The sequence below is a fragment of the Punica granatum genome, chromosome 1 (assembly GCF_007655135.1).
Source record: "Punica granatum isolate Tunisia-2019 chromosome 1, ASM765513v2, whole genome shotgun sequence".
NCBI lineage: Eukaryota > Viridiplantae > Streptophyta > Magnoliopsida > Myrtales > Lythraceae > Punica > Punica granatum.
The window spans coordinates 4,671,708-4,686,924 of record NC_045127.1 but is presented as its reverse complement, the minus strand read 5'-3'; the positions used below and the strand labels follow the sequence as shown (position 1 = coordinate 4,686,924).

The following is a 15,217-nucleotide window of genomic DNA, read 5'->3' as shown; positions in this document are numbered from 1 at the left end:
ATTTTTGTTTTCCATTTGTTAGAACACTGATGGAACATCAAATTATAATTCCTGCTTAGCTGTTAACTTCCTTATTTATGCTCTCTGTTCCATAATTTTTATATAGTTTAGAATTAATGTTTGCCTGCCTTGTTATTATGATCTGTGAACTCTGACCGGTCAATTTTTTTTTCTTTTAACTGCGAAAGAAACAAAAGACTGAAAGAGGAAGATGCTATTGAGATATGTTGTCCCACATCGAAAAATTGAGAAAGAAACCACAAGCTTATATGAGGCTTGGGTCCAGTAACCTATTAGCTTAAGTTTTTGGGTTGCAGATCAACCTGCCCTCACGTGGCAACGTGTGGTCCAACACGTGTCACGTGCCTTAAACACCCGCCCTTAACAACTAACCTGAGTCGGTCATCCTCTTTCGTGCTCGGGCAAAGGGGGACAAATACCAAACTGGCCTCGAGTTCCACACTCGAGCCTAACTAGAGGTGCACCTTTAGTTACCTCGGAACTGGACTAGACCACTCTTGGGCCTGATTAACATGAGGCGCACTCTTGACTACCTCGAAATCGAATCTGGCGTAGTGTGAGCTCACATGAGCACGCGAAAGCATAACCCGCTTTGATACCATATAAAATACCCACTTGGTCTTACACGGATGCTGCCTATGCCAAGACATGCCTCTGGTCTTAAATGTGGCCACTAAGCATCAATCAATCTGATACAATGTGAGAAATTTCCCCCAAAATGTTGGATGCAATTAACTGCTAAAGCCCAATAAATTCACAAAGAGAGAGAGTTCGATATTCTTCATTCGCGTCATCTATTTCTTCGGTTATGAGGGAGGTTTATGTACTACGTAGAAGTACAAGAAAAAATAAAAGGTCAGGGATCTATGGAAAGTCCCATCGATAAAAACGAACTTGAAGTCTCTTGACTTCAGACAATAATGTGTGTCGCTGCACGCTACGCTCCCTTTACACTGCATTCCCCTTCTTGCCTTACATTGAATGTTAGATGAAGAGGAAGCTTGAAGAGTCACAGGCAGTATGTACTTGCAGCATATTATATTTTACACATGTATGTAAATATAGTGTATGAATATGTATTCAAGTAGAATACTTACGAAACAGAAGCAAACAAAATTCACTGTGCTCTTCTGTCACAAAAGGGAGAATATAAATCCTTCCCCTATATATTTTTTGTCCTATGATTTGGACTCACCCTTTCATTATTTGAACATGCAGGACCACATGCCCCTCCTTACTTATAGTGGACATTTAAATAAATAAGATTTAAATCATCCCACAAAGTCCTCACTTTCTCATAAAACTAATGGTTTTATTTGTGGACCTTCCACACTGCGACTTTTCGGGTCGATACGAAATGATTCTGCTCTCATTCGATTCCGTCTCGGCTGGATTCTCGGATACAGATCTTGATCCGTTTTTGTCATGACTGCACACAGCATAAGAACACGGTATGTATTGCAGTTTTGTTCGATAATCAATCGGGTGGTCTAAATGCTGGGGCTCAGGGAAAGACAACACTATCAGTATTTTCTTCGACTCTTCCCTTGCTAGGTCTCAGTTTGGGAGTTTTGGGATTAGTAAACGGTTTCGGTGGCTTCGAAGGATCGCTTTAACGATGAAACATTATTCAAAGGGAAATTACTTTTTCTCCGACCATTTTCGGAGGAAGAGTCTCTGAATCTCTCCCATGTATTAAATGTGTACCTTTTTCCATAAAATCTTTCGGCACTTCCGAATTCGGATGATTTTGTTGCGTTTGGCTTCAAAATATAATTTTAAAATCAGATTTTGATTTTAAAAATTATTGATATAAATAATTATATATGAGATCCACTCTTTGACTTTGTATGAGTTATTTTATTTTGTTGTGGAAAAAAGAGTGGTATAAATGGGATCCACCCTTTAACTTTGTATGAATTATTTTATTTTATTATGGATAGAATTAAATTAAAGTGTGATTTTAAAATCACACTTTAAAACCAAATAAGTCAAGGATTGCTCTTATTCAAAACACCGACATAGAAATCAGGAAATCAGCAACCCCGAAGCACTGTTTCAGCATCTTTTCCTAATTACCCTAAAACAAAATTAATATGTTATCTGCACTTAATTAATTGCTACATGATTTTTCTAAATACATAGGGAGTCACATGCACCAATTTCCTCAAATCAAATCCCAATAAAGTCAAAATCACATTTGCACATTCAAAAGGAAGGGGAAAAAAAAGAAATAATTGAAGCTAGATTGCAATTTTGAATGTGTGACAGCAAAAATTTTGTACTTGCTTGCTTCTGAACCCTGAATTAACTTGTCAGATGGGCTGATATTACTACACCATAGCTGTGTTTGTTTCTGCAGAGTCTGCAGAGGAAAGGGCCATTTCTCTTGATGGGCACATTTACTAACATTCTATCGTGAAATTCAAATCCAAGCATGGCATGGACAACCTAAAACCACCTGATAGACCGTAAATTCGAGACGAACCACAAAAGATTTGAAGAGGAAGTGAGGAGGTTCTTGACTGACCGGGATACGACATCGAGTTAAGAATTTTGGACTTCACTTGCAGATAACCACAAAGCAAGGCAGGAGAGCTCTAGGATTGAGCAGGTAGAGCTCTTCAATGTGAGAGTAGAGCCCAACTTTCCCAGCTAATGAATCAAACCCAGTCTGCCCATTGATCTCATGGATGTTCTCCAGAGGCCTGTGGACCCTACCTGCTATTACCCTGCACACAATCAGGGCCTTCCTCGCCTGCTGCTGCCCCTCCTCCCCCTCCTCTGCAGCGGCCTCGATCGACTCGAAGGCCCGCCCGCTCGTTGAAGTCGTGAACACCCCGATCCCGTCCTTCAGCTCCTTCTTGGCTGAGAACCCGTTCCTTATGATCCGGCACACATAGCACTTGTCCAAACTGCACAGGCTCGACGACCCGTTGAGGCCGAGCGTGCATGAAAGGGTCGTCCCGTAGAACCGCAGCAGCTCGTTCCCGTCCGCCAGGCACCTTGGGTGCTTCTTGGGGAGCTTGCTGGCTTTTATCTTGACCGTCTCCCGGTATTCCTCGAACCGGGCCAGGGTCTTCTGCATGTTGTGGACCTTGAGGACTCGGTCGATCCGGGCCGAGTTGGGCTCAGACTTTAACCATCCGGTTCGACATATTATTTCGACTATCTTCCGGGACGAGTCTCCTTCGACTAGTTCGGTTACTGTAGGAACGAACCAATTGCAATTAAAATATGCAACATACATTTATGCTTATATGCTGAGTAAAGTAGTAAAACGTCAGCATTGAAGAGTGAAAGGAAACAGAAAAGGGAAAAGCAGTAAGAAACATGTCTGTTTTCCGTTTTCCATTCTTCTGTTTTCTGTTTTCCTTACCAGCATGCTTTGAGAGATGATGAGCCTCAGCAGCCTCCCATTTGCTGAACTGCTCTCCACACTTGTGGCAGGTAACGGAGACCCCATTGCCGTGACAGTCTCCGTCAAGAGACCCCCTGCCCTGGCTGCCCCGCAGGCTGCCGAGCCCCCAGGACCCTAACACCGATGAGGAGTTACTGTTATGCCCTTCCCGGTCGAACAGCCCGAAAGCAGGAGACTTCCTAGGAGGAGTGCTGCCATTGGTAGCGGTGGAGACCCTGAATGAAGGGTTGTTGAAGCAGTGCATGGGGGTCCCGGGGGCCAGGCTCAGGGCAGTCCCGCTGTCCTGCTGCCCGGCGCCGTTGAAGGACGTGATCTTTAGCTCGCACCTCGAGTTCCCCCCGAGGATCACCTCGTGGGTTATCGGGTTGAGGAACTCACTGCTCCCGATCGACCTGGGGCTGCAGGACGGTGGCTTCTCGATGTGACGCTTGCTCCCGTGGATCACATCCTTGAGGTTGGCGATGGACCTCGAGCAGCCCGACCTTGTCGATGACTTCCTCGACGTCGAGATCGCCGCTAGCTGCCTCCTCGTCTTCGGGTCGTAGACGTCCGACGGCTCCGACTTGCAGTGCAGTGACCTCTTAAGGGCAAACCACACCGTCGGCATCTCTCTGTCTCTCTCTGTGATGTCGCCGAGTTCCCACAACTGATCTAAAAGCTTGAACTACTCTGAGAAAACGCGATGTTCATCAGTGCTGCCATCCCATTAGCACAGTACACACAGCTCAAAGTTTGGAACTTCCTCTTGTTCTTCTTCTTCTTCCTCCAACTTCTAGCAACCTAAGAGGGCACAAAATGCATCTGATAGGAAAACGGGTGAAGAAAAAAAATAGAAAAAAAGGAGGGAGTGTATGTGTGTGTTTGGTGGAGAGATTCCTTGGGGAATTTCGGGGGGGTATCCAAAGACCAAAGGGGGATGCTAAAGTTGTATTCTTGTGAAGCCAAGAAATGCAAATGCTAAAGAGCTAAGCTAAGCCACCCAACTATATCTTCTTCCCTCACATGAAGACTCACTTTTGGAGCTGCAGAGAGAGAGAGAGAGAGAGAGAGAGAGAGAGGTGAAATAAGGTGCAGACGAGCAGAGTCTTCAAATCGAGAGCAAATGTGAGGGACCAAACCAAAGATGGCATTTCATAAGACACGTCGACTTGACTGGCTCACCTTTCTCGGCTAGCATGGATGGACCGAGAGAGACTGAAGTGAGCAATATTACCTCCTGAAATTTGATATACTCCAAGAAAAATTTGTATATGAATTAATCGTTCGTTGATTTTTTGATGAAAGTATATATGTATTTCTTCCTAAATCGGAAACCTTTCCTTATTCGCCCTCATGAGGATTCCCAAATTCATTCTTTAGTTCATCTCTGCTAGCGAGTTAAATGGCGGGTCATTCTCAATCGTTCTGCATGATTCAAATGGATATAAAAGGACATAGTATGCATGGCCCAAAGGAAAAAAAGCTACATACTATATATTATACTACGATTTGTACCGTGGTTTTAATTATAATTATATACAATATCTGGTTACTAATTACATATATATGTCTCTGATTAATAATTCAAATATGCAATCACTCGAGTGTGAGGGAAGCACGCCTGATCTATTAAGTCCTGGCCATTTCGTATGTGAGGGCAGGAAGGACAAGTGACGGACATTAAAAAGGACCGGTTTTAAGTGGCGCCAATAAATGGCAGTTAATGAGGAAGCCTAACAAAATGACCAACCCACCCAAGGCCATACGAAAGAGCCTCCACGATTATTCACCAAAAAAAAAAGAAAGAGCCTCCACGACTTTCCCAATCCTATCCCCCGATATCTCACGTCATATTTAAAGCACATATCCATTCAACCGAACTGAATGGATATCTCGCTTCTTTACTGCTCGAAAATCGTAAATAATCTTATCGATTCTTCCCTTACTTTTAATGAACCCATAAAATCCATATTCGGTCCCCCTTTCTTCGACTATAAGTTTTTCATTTATCGTAATAGATTTACCACCGATTGAAGTGGCACGAATTTAATTTCGACAACCTTGGACATAAAGAGGGGATAAATATGTACCTGAAATTAAGAAAAGGTTTCCAAGAAAAGCAAGGACGAAGATAATTATGTAATGGCCCCTATTGCTGTAATTGCAAGAACCATCGGAGCACAAGCATATCATTTTGGGTGTTCCTCATTGATTACATAAAGTAATTCTTTATCCAACAAATGCTGGGGGTTTTGACTTAACTCAATGAAAAAGAAAATATGTGGACCTGATATATATTAATTACTTTAAATGGTCACTGCACATAGAATTATATATTTTCTCAATAAATATCCAATAAATTTTACTTTAATCGGTTCCCTTACAAGCCTTTGCAACGCGGAAGCCTAGCTCAATACAACTTGAAGTATCAAAAAAGCCCACTGGACCAGATTGGTACATCATTAGCTCAGACGCGGCCTAGAACTGTAACAAATCCTGCCTCTTGGGAGTTCTGCACCAGCCATACTGCGCGCCCTCATTGTCATGGTTCCAGATCTCAAACGAAGGCACACCACTTCAGGCAGAAGCCAGAGCAGTGCTTCTTGCCTTGACCATAGCTGCTACAGAGGTTTCACGAAGATCTGGATACGTTGCTGACGCCCTGCTTCTAGTTGAAGCGATTTTGCATCCCCATACTTCTCCTTGGGATATTAGGAGTATAGTGTCGAATATTATTTCATTCTTTAATATTTTTCTCTGAATGGTTGTGCTCTTGGATTCCTAGGTCGGATAATTCTCTCGCTCATGATCTAAGCGAATTCGGCACAATGTCAAATTTCCAATCACTTTGTACTTTTGATGGATATCCGAACCTTACTACTATTGTAAACATTTCTTTTTATTAATGATACTCTTTTGCTTATCAAAAAAAAAACGCAGAAGCCTAGCTTAATATTAAAGCGAGAATCACACGCGACTGTTAATATTTTAGAAACTCTTCTACATTTTTGAGAATGCCATTAATTACTCGTAAAACTAAAAATTCGATTAGCACGTTAAAAACATTATTATGTCCTAAATACTCTTAGTTAAAAATTGATGCTAGCTAAGGTAATTGAAGAGTCGGATGATGAGAAACTGAGGATTTAAGTTTTCAGTACAAATGACGGGGTACGATGAATTCGAATGATCCCATAATCATATACTACGTATAGATTTCAGCCATATTCAGACTAAAGCAATTTGGAAGTGCCAGCAATGGGCCTATGACAAAGTGAATGGGTGAATATTGAGGCATTTGGTTAATGGAATTTATCAATAAGAAATTAAAATCTCATATTCAGAGAAATTGTTCGGAAAAAAAAGTGTTTGTAGGGTGATTTCTGGATTTTTACCGACAGAAAAGGGCAATTTCAATTTGTCACGCTCATGATGTAAAACGTGGCTAAAATGTTTGCGGACATGATCACAATTCTTGATGGCTGTTGGCAAAGTGATTTTGCTCCATAGATTTCTGAATTAACCTTTCGAGTAAAAAAGACAAAAGAAAAAGGAACAGGAAATCATTTGCTACCTGCATGGGATTTCCATGTGTTACCATATTCATTTCTTGGTCATAAATAGGAAGTGCATAAATAAAAATAATTTTTTTGGGGTGAATCATAAATAAAAATAATTTACAAGCGCATATAATGACATTCAATATCTCGGGCTACATGTAGCATATGGGGGATACAAGGGCGAATGCATAAATAAAAATAATTTACTAGCACATATCAAGACTCAAGACATTCAATATTCGGGGTACATATAGCATATGGGGGATGCATGCTTATTTCAATGCGAAGGTAATAGAAGGAGCAAAGTCACGGACCGGGGCTCTGCGACATTCAAGCCACGAGCAGGAGCTGCGCATGTCGTCGCCTCTCCAAAGATTTTTGGTGCTCGATAGCCGAAATCCTCACAAGTTCTTAAGTAATCGATTCAATCTCCAACTTAAAGAAACGAAGAAAACAGAGGATAATGAACTTCCCTCTCCCATTTCTCGTGCTTGATTTTTGCATGGCACTAGCAATTTCATGTCAATCGACAAGTAGACAAGCGTGTCTTACGAAGCCCAAGCCCAGAGCAGATCCAATATACGTGAAGCCCATTGGGCCTTATTTTGCTTAGAGAAAGTAAAATCTATTTACCAAAAAGGGCAAAAAAACAAAAAAGAGAGTAAAAATTTAATGAATAATCATTCCATTTATTACGTCATGGCCGTAGATCAGTGAAGACAGAAGCGATCCACGTGTCAGCATCCAGCAACATAGAACCTGAACCTGAGACACGACCAGAGAGCGACGAGGTCGTTATTGTCATTTCGCAGCGCAACGAGACCCACTGCGACGCAGAATCTCCACCCTTCCCTCATCTCCCGATCCAACGGTGGAGGCTCCCGATCCGTGTACCTCACTCCCATTGGCCAGATTTTCAAAGTTCGTACTCCCTATATATTAAGCCTAACAACGCACTGTCCTCGCCTATTCCCTCCTTCGCCGCGCAGACATCCCTCCTCTCTTCCAATCCCGCAACTCCTCTCCTTCTCTCTAAGCTTTGCATTTCCCGTCGGTTCTACTTCTTTCTGCTTGGGGTTTCCGCTCAGTTCATCGAATCAATGGCAGGCAGAGGAAAGACGCTGGGTTCGGGTACGGCGAAGAAAGCGACTTCGAGGAGCAGCAAGGCGGGGCTCCAATTCCCGGTCGGCCGTATAGCTCGTTTCCTCAAGGCTGGCAAGTATGCTGAGCGCGTCGGTGCCGGTGCTCCGGTGTACCTTGCCGCTGTCCTCGAGTACCTCGCTGCTGAGGTGAGTCTCTCTACTGAATTTAACCTTTTGTCCTCCTCTCCTCTATGTCTAGGGTTTCGGTTTCGGTTTCGATTTGTCTTCCTCCATACTATCAATTCAAGTTTCAATTTTGCTTCATCTCTCGAATTTCGAGTTAATCGTATATTCTTCTGACATTATATGAATTGAATTTGGACTTAAACTCGTTTCTTTCCAGTTCTAGGGTTTGCAAGTTGATGTTGATGTTCGTACTCCTTTCCATAGTTGTCTATAATTATCGTTCCTGAAATTCAATTGTCTATATTTGTCGTTGCCATGTCAAATTAAATTTCGATGTGATCGCTGCTGTTTTCAGTGAATGTTTTATTGCATTCTAGATTACTTGAATTGTTTTCGGTTACCTTTCATAATTTCTATGGATCTTGACGGTTATTGTGTGGAATTATGATCGTTTTTGTGTAGTCCAATCATATTCATTTTCTCTTGGCTCTTCCAGGTTCTTGAATTAGCAGGCAACGCTGCCCGGGACAACAAGAAGACAAGAATCGTCCCCCGGCATATCCAGCTCGCAGTCAGGAACGACGAAGAGCTGAGCAAGCTCCTTGGGGACGTAACGATTGCCAACGGAGGTGTGATGCCCAACATCCACAATCTCCTGTTGCCCAAGAAGACAGGAACCTCAGGCTCCAAGGCCTCTGCTGACGAAGATTAAGTTCCAAGGCCTCCGTGTTGTGACCCCACTCAGATGTTTACATTCTAGCGTTAGTCTTAGCTTAGTTTTTTGCTTTTCACTCCAAGATTTGGGGTTGTGTTGTCTTAGGTTGTTTCGGGTGTTTGGTTAGGTGGGCGTTTGATTTTTCAGGTGATAGTGTTGTGAATATTTGTCCGAACTCCGTAGCTTTTGTGTTCGCTGCTTATTGATGATACAGGAAATTGTTAAAGTTCCATCATCTGCAACTGTCCCTTTTGGTTGTATATTATGCAAGATAATGATCCTTCTGTTGTCAAGAGGGAACCTTTATTGGTCAGGAAGTTTTCAGTTCATCAAAGCAATGAGATTGATGTTGAGGTCGAGAACTTTGATGCTCTATCTTTACATTAAAAGATAGATTTTGATTTTGAATGGGCCGTGGCTCATATATCAATGCAGGTCCCGATATGTTTTTCTCTAGTAATTTGGAGTTGCACCTGTATCCGGATAAAAATTGGATTCGTATTCTGGGAACTTGGTGATGAAATGGTACTTGCACTTGACTCGAACACGTATGGTTTTGGAATTGGATTTGGATTGAGAAATAAATATGTATGGATTTCGATTGAGAAATATGGAGGGAAAATGGATTGAGAAAAATGGAGGGAAAAGAATTTGGAGAAGTCCAATACCTTATTTGGTTTGAAATTTTAAGAAAATGGATAAAAATGGAGGATAGGGATGACGGAATTTTATATGGAGATTCCATTTGGTTTTATAATTATATTTTTAAAATTTTAATTCTAATTTTAACTCTATTTATTATACAACGAAAATCAATAATACAATTATTATTTTTTTCTTTTTCTTTATTTTTTTAATCATTTAATTTAATTTTTAAATATTAAATTCTCTTAACTATCCATTACTTTTTCCACAATTCAACAATATAATCATTACTTTTTTTTAACTATTTATTACTTTTTCTCATAATTTAACAAGACAATCATTATAACCTAATTAAAATCATAACTCAATTTTACTTAATTTTAAAACTAAACACATAATAAAGTTTCATATGAAGTTGGATTTCCTCAATTCAAACAAAGTGTAAAGATCCACTGAAACAACTGAAAAAAGTGTAAAGAATCCAATGGTTGTTTCTTGTTTTCGAATTCTTGAAGGTGGTCTGACATAAGCTGATAGTTGATTCTTGTTAACGTAGGTTTTTTTTTTAATTTTTTTTTGGTGGTTCTTCAAAGTCGTAGTAGCTTGATTGAGCCTCACACTTAAGTTTTAACTGCTGGGATTTTTATTTTTATTTTTATTTTTTGCTTTTCTTTTTTGGATAGATTTTGCTACTTCGGCCCAATGGACCTAAAGTAGCCCTTCTTTACAATAACCATCTGGATGAGCTTTTGCTTCTTTCCAATGTTAGTGCGTTTCCTGTAAGTTTCTTTTTAGTCCTTTCAGTTTGTCTTCTCCGAGTCTGAAAACACCCAGTAACTGTAAGACCCTCTCTGTTTGGCGGGGGAGGAAAGGAAGTTTCCGATCGCGTCGATCGTAATTTCATCAACATCCATTTCCGACTCTTTACCGGAAACATTGAGCCCGAGTTCTCAAAACTCCTTGACATCTAAAGGCCTAAAGATGCACGAGCCTTTCTTTGGTGGATCATTTATGATGTGTTTGATTTCAGAATTAAAATAATTTTAATTTTAATTGTGAAAAAAAAAATAAATAATTATGTAGTGTGTTGAATTAAAGTTAAAGTTAAAATTTTTGACTTAAAAATATGTATTTTTATTATATAGTACTATGATTTAAAGTTAAAGTAGATTTTTTTAAAAATTTTATCTGTCAAATCAGACGAAACAGTAATATGCCTGACATTTGAAGAGTCAAAATAAATGATGGTGAATAGCTCCAGCGGACTCTTTGGTCAATTTCCCCTACCGCGTTGTCCTTGAAAGATAATATTCTTGCAGTTGCAGGTCGTGGGGTCAATTTCAAAGGTTAAATATAAAAACCAAATAAAACCTTTTCTTTTAAAAAAGAAAAAAAAACATTTATATTTAATTAACGGATGAAAACTGATATGTCTATTGCGTTTTCTGGCTGATGGTCAGCAGTCAACTCAACTACGTGTCCGACCGGCCTATATCGTAGTCTTTTTTTTCTTCTTTTTTCTTTTTTTCTTTCAGGTAAACGCCTAAAGCATACTTCATTGATATTATAGATTCGGTAGCTCTCTTAGATTCTGCCACGTGTGCTGCTCAGCATTGTATCTCATGGCAACAGACAACTTATACAAAAAAAGAGAGAGAGAGAGAGAGAGAGAGAGATTAATTAGCAAATATAACTAATTATAATAATCAAAATAAAAGAAAAAGAAATCCGCAACTATGTTTTCGTGTACTTCTATTTGCTTAGGTATATTTATTTATATATTAGTTTCTGCTAGGCATGTCTATTATGGTCCACGAGTCGCACGAGTCATGTTCACTATTCATGCCTTGCTATAAAGTATAACCTGATTCGTTTTAAACCAATACAAAATGTAACATTGAGTGTATTGTAACACTCTTATCATCGGTCATCTTTTCTATGGTAATATTGTGAAAAATGATTTCATCGCGGTAAATTTTGTCTCCTCTTTCATCTCATTGAAAATAGGACAGACTACCGAGTGCGTTAGGTGGGAATTTTTTTTTTTTAACCATGGGTTGATTTACTTTTGTTCACTTTCTATGCAATTAACCCCACTCCTTACAGTCAGGGTAGTTTATTTAGGATTCAATGACCTCAGCTTTTAACTAAAGCTTTGGAATTATTTGCACGACAAATGCTTAACTCAATATTTTATTTGTTTTACTGTAGCTTAATTAATTATTTATTCAATTAATTATATCAGCAGCAGGCTTTGAAAGGAAGATGCATGGTCTTTATTCCATTAGGTGACAGAGCTGCTTCGTAAGGTTACATACAACAAGCTAAGGAAAAGGATGTGGCATCACACATCACTGTGACATATATAAAAATTTATCAAAAAAGTAATTTAATTGTGGAATTTATCAAAAAAGTAATGTTTCATCAGAATTTATCAAAAAAGTAAATAATAATAAGTAATTTAATTGTGGAAACCCTAATCCCACACGTTTGGGATATAATGAGAGAGAGAGAGAGAGTTAGATTGATGAGAAAATAAGCTTCCAATCAGAAGTTTATTAGAAAAAGACATGCACAAATGTGGCTGGGAACCAACAAATAGATGGACCAACCAAAACTACATCTTTTTTTGAACAACTTCTGGTTCTATACTCAATATACATAATTTGGTGACATATATAGACTTGATTTAAGCATATGTGATAGATAAGTTAATTTGATATGGATGCGACCATGGAATAAATTTTAGACTTCTTTTATGCATGGAATCTTCTGTCAACTCGTTTTCAAGTGATTTTACGTTGATATATTGACGTCTAAAGAGAACGGGAGAAATAATCTCTTATTCACTTCACAGCTTAAAAATAATTAGATACTACGTAATTGATCAGTTGAAATTCGTACATGTATATGTTACATATAAAAATCTTCATTATGCCCATAGGAATAGATTACTTTTCACTATTTTACATGTTAATAGAAGTTGGTTACACATAAAGGTATAGGAGAGTCGCATATACAGTTGAAATACAATCTTTTATTGTATAAAAACAACAAAATGATCTCATGGAATATTGCAAGAATTTTCTATTTTGATGATACAGTTTAAAAAGTGATTAATTATGCAGCTTTCCGTCTGTAGATACATGTTTTTTTTTTTGTGTGGAATGCATGAAAATTTAGAGTGTGGAATCTATGGATTCTCCCAAGGGGCAGGGAGAATATATTGAAGAATAAATTTTATTCCAGCAAGACAAAGTAAAAGTTCTTATCTCCCATTTGAAGCAAGGGATTGTAGATATATATAATTTGTAAACTATATATATATATAAGCTTCTGAACAATATTATATATTTTTCGAGTAAATAGATATTATTTTATGTTTCAAAAGAACAGATGAGTGGCTTTGATGCCAATCATCAGGACCTTTTCAATTTCAGAGCGAGATGAAGTAGTGGGCAGCAAATTAAAGGTGGGATTCGTGGGAAATCTGCAACCAAATGAATAAACCAATTAATTAAGCTAGGGAGATTAAATGGTCCATGCATATAGAAACTCATATAATTTCAATACAAAATTTGATCATTAATTGTACATAATTAGGTACGTATTTAATTCATAATGAAGGGAAAAAAGGACCAACATGATAGGTATAGCTGGTGGCTTTCCAATCTATTTATATCATTAACAAACATATTATTATATGATCATCCATAATCTTCAGTAATTATATTAAAGTTTTATTTGAAAATCCAAATATTCACTCTCTAATGGCCCGTTTGGTTGGGCGGAATTGCAAAGCTAAGCCCACGTTTGGTTGCACTTTTGGGTGAGAATTAAAAATCTGTCAAAATCTCTAATCTCGTACAAACCGAGCTTTCTCATTCCCCCATTCAACTCAGTTTTGCAATTCTCAGGAGATCAATTGACAAAAAAAGAAACAAATATATTCTCACATTATTCATCTAATTTGAGAAATCAACCACTTCATTCTCACGTCAGAGACATCACCGCCGCCACAACTGCAACCACCACTGCCTATAGCCCTCCCCTGCAGCCACCTCAAACTGGCCGGTGATGTTGAGGCGATGTCAAATCGAGGTGAGATCTCGCTGTCATGAGCATGGCGGAAACCCTAGCCGCGTTATGACACACGACGAGCCTCGTAAGTGAGCCCGCAAGCCTTGCCATGTTGTCAGGGGAACGGGCCAGCTCGTCCTCAGATCGCTTGAGCTCACGACAAGTCTCGCGGGGGCAATGACCTCGCTAAGATAAACTGCCATCACACATGCTTCCAAGGCGACTCGACGAACCTCCTAACCATGGGTCTCGAGCCACCTACAGCTCCCAAGCACTTGGGCGTGTTCATGAGCCCCTGGAGAACCCACCCACATGACTTGGAATCCGAGATCTCTTCTCTGCAATTGAGATTGCAGATGAATAATATTATAAAAAAACTACTTTTTTTTTATTAATTTTACATTATTTTACTATTATTTAAAAAATATAGAGGGGCATTTAAGTCCTTTAAGTTTTGTTTATATTGTATTTCTCATGTATTTTGATTAACCAAATATAAAATTTAATTTTCAATTTTCCTATTTCCTTCAACCAAACATATAAAATTTTATGAAAATTTCAATTCTATTTCCTCTCAATTCTAATCCATGTTCATTATATCCAGCATCAATTCTATTCCAACAAACCAAACGCCATCTAATAGAATTTATTTCAATTCTATTCCAACAAACCAAACGCCATCTAATAGAATTTATTTCATGTTGAAACTTGCACATATTAATTTCATGAAAAAATATAGGTTTTGAGGGCTAGCTAGGGAGCACATGGGTTAATGAGAATAATGAAATGAACCATTGAGATAAAAGCTGCTCCCTTCACACGAAAAAAAAAAAGACAAATTCCTAATATTTGTCATGTGTGCTCTAATTATTTAATCCTAAAGAAGGAAGCCGCGTCGAAGGTACGTTTAGAGTGAACGCGATAAAGGAGACGTACATTATAATGTGTTATGGTGTTCAAATTACTAACAGTGTGAGCAATGGTAAAGTTATGTTATTACCTTCGCCGACGTAGGTATGTTACCAAAATACATCCTGTATTCGTCCAAAAGGATATTTATTCAAGTACTTATGTAAGGCCAAGAAGATCAAAGGAGAGGGGCGTTTTAGGGATTAGACCAACGAAGCTTCCCTAATACCGCCAGGTCTCTCCAATTTAAAAAATTTTGAACTCTCACTCCACACACTCCACAGTCCCACTTGAAGATCCAATATTTATTATTATCATAGGGGAAAAAAAAAGAAAATCCAATTTATTATTTATTTATTTCACACTCCAAATAAACAATGAAAATTTCCAATTTTTAAATTTGAATCTCCCTTTCGTTTTCCATTTGGAAACATTCATTTCGCCGTCCCACTGATTCTCCTATGTTTTCCTTTTTCCATTTTTCAAATATATATATATATATATATTTACCAAAACATTATGATGATAATAATAAAACAAATTTAAATAATTTACCCCACAATCTAAAGTTGAATCCACCTTCCTGCTCCTCCAAGCAACGGCTCTGATCTGATCCAAC

General features: G+C 38.7%; 2 protein-coding genes across 2 annotated transcripts; one reads left to right on the top strand and one right to left on the bottom strand.

Moving 5' to 3' along the window:
- Positions 1-2,234: 2,234 nt before the first annotated feature.
- On the bottom strand, positions 2,235-4,646 carry LOC116199597. The gene is made up of 2 exons (XM_031530024.1): positions 3,401-4,646; positions 2,235-3,228 (listed from the first exon to the last, which is right to left on the bottom strand). Exons 1-2 carry the CDS (start codon positions 4,047-4,049, stop codon positions 2,585-2,587), a joined length of 1,293 nt encoding a protein of 430 aa, XP_031385884.1. The 5' UTR covers positions 4,050-4,646; the 3' UTR covers positions 2,235-2,584.
- Positions 4,647-7,941: 3,295 nt separating this feature from the next.
- On the top strand, positions 7,942-9,326 carry LOC116199613 (probable histone H2A.1). The gene is made up of 2 exons (XM_031530050.1): positions 7,942-8,270; positions 8,746-9,326. The coding sequence occupies exons 1-2, from the start codon at positions 8,082-8,084 to the stop codon at positions 8,959-8,961; spliced, it is 405 nt and encodes a 134-aa protein (XP_031385910.1). The 5' UTR covers positions 7,942-8,081; the 3' UTR covers positions 8,962-9,326.
- The last annotated feature ends 5,891 nt before the right edge of the window (positions 9,327-15,217 follow it).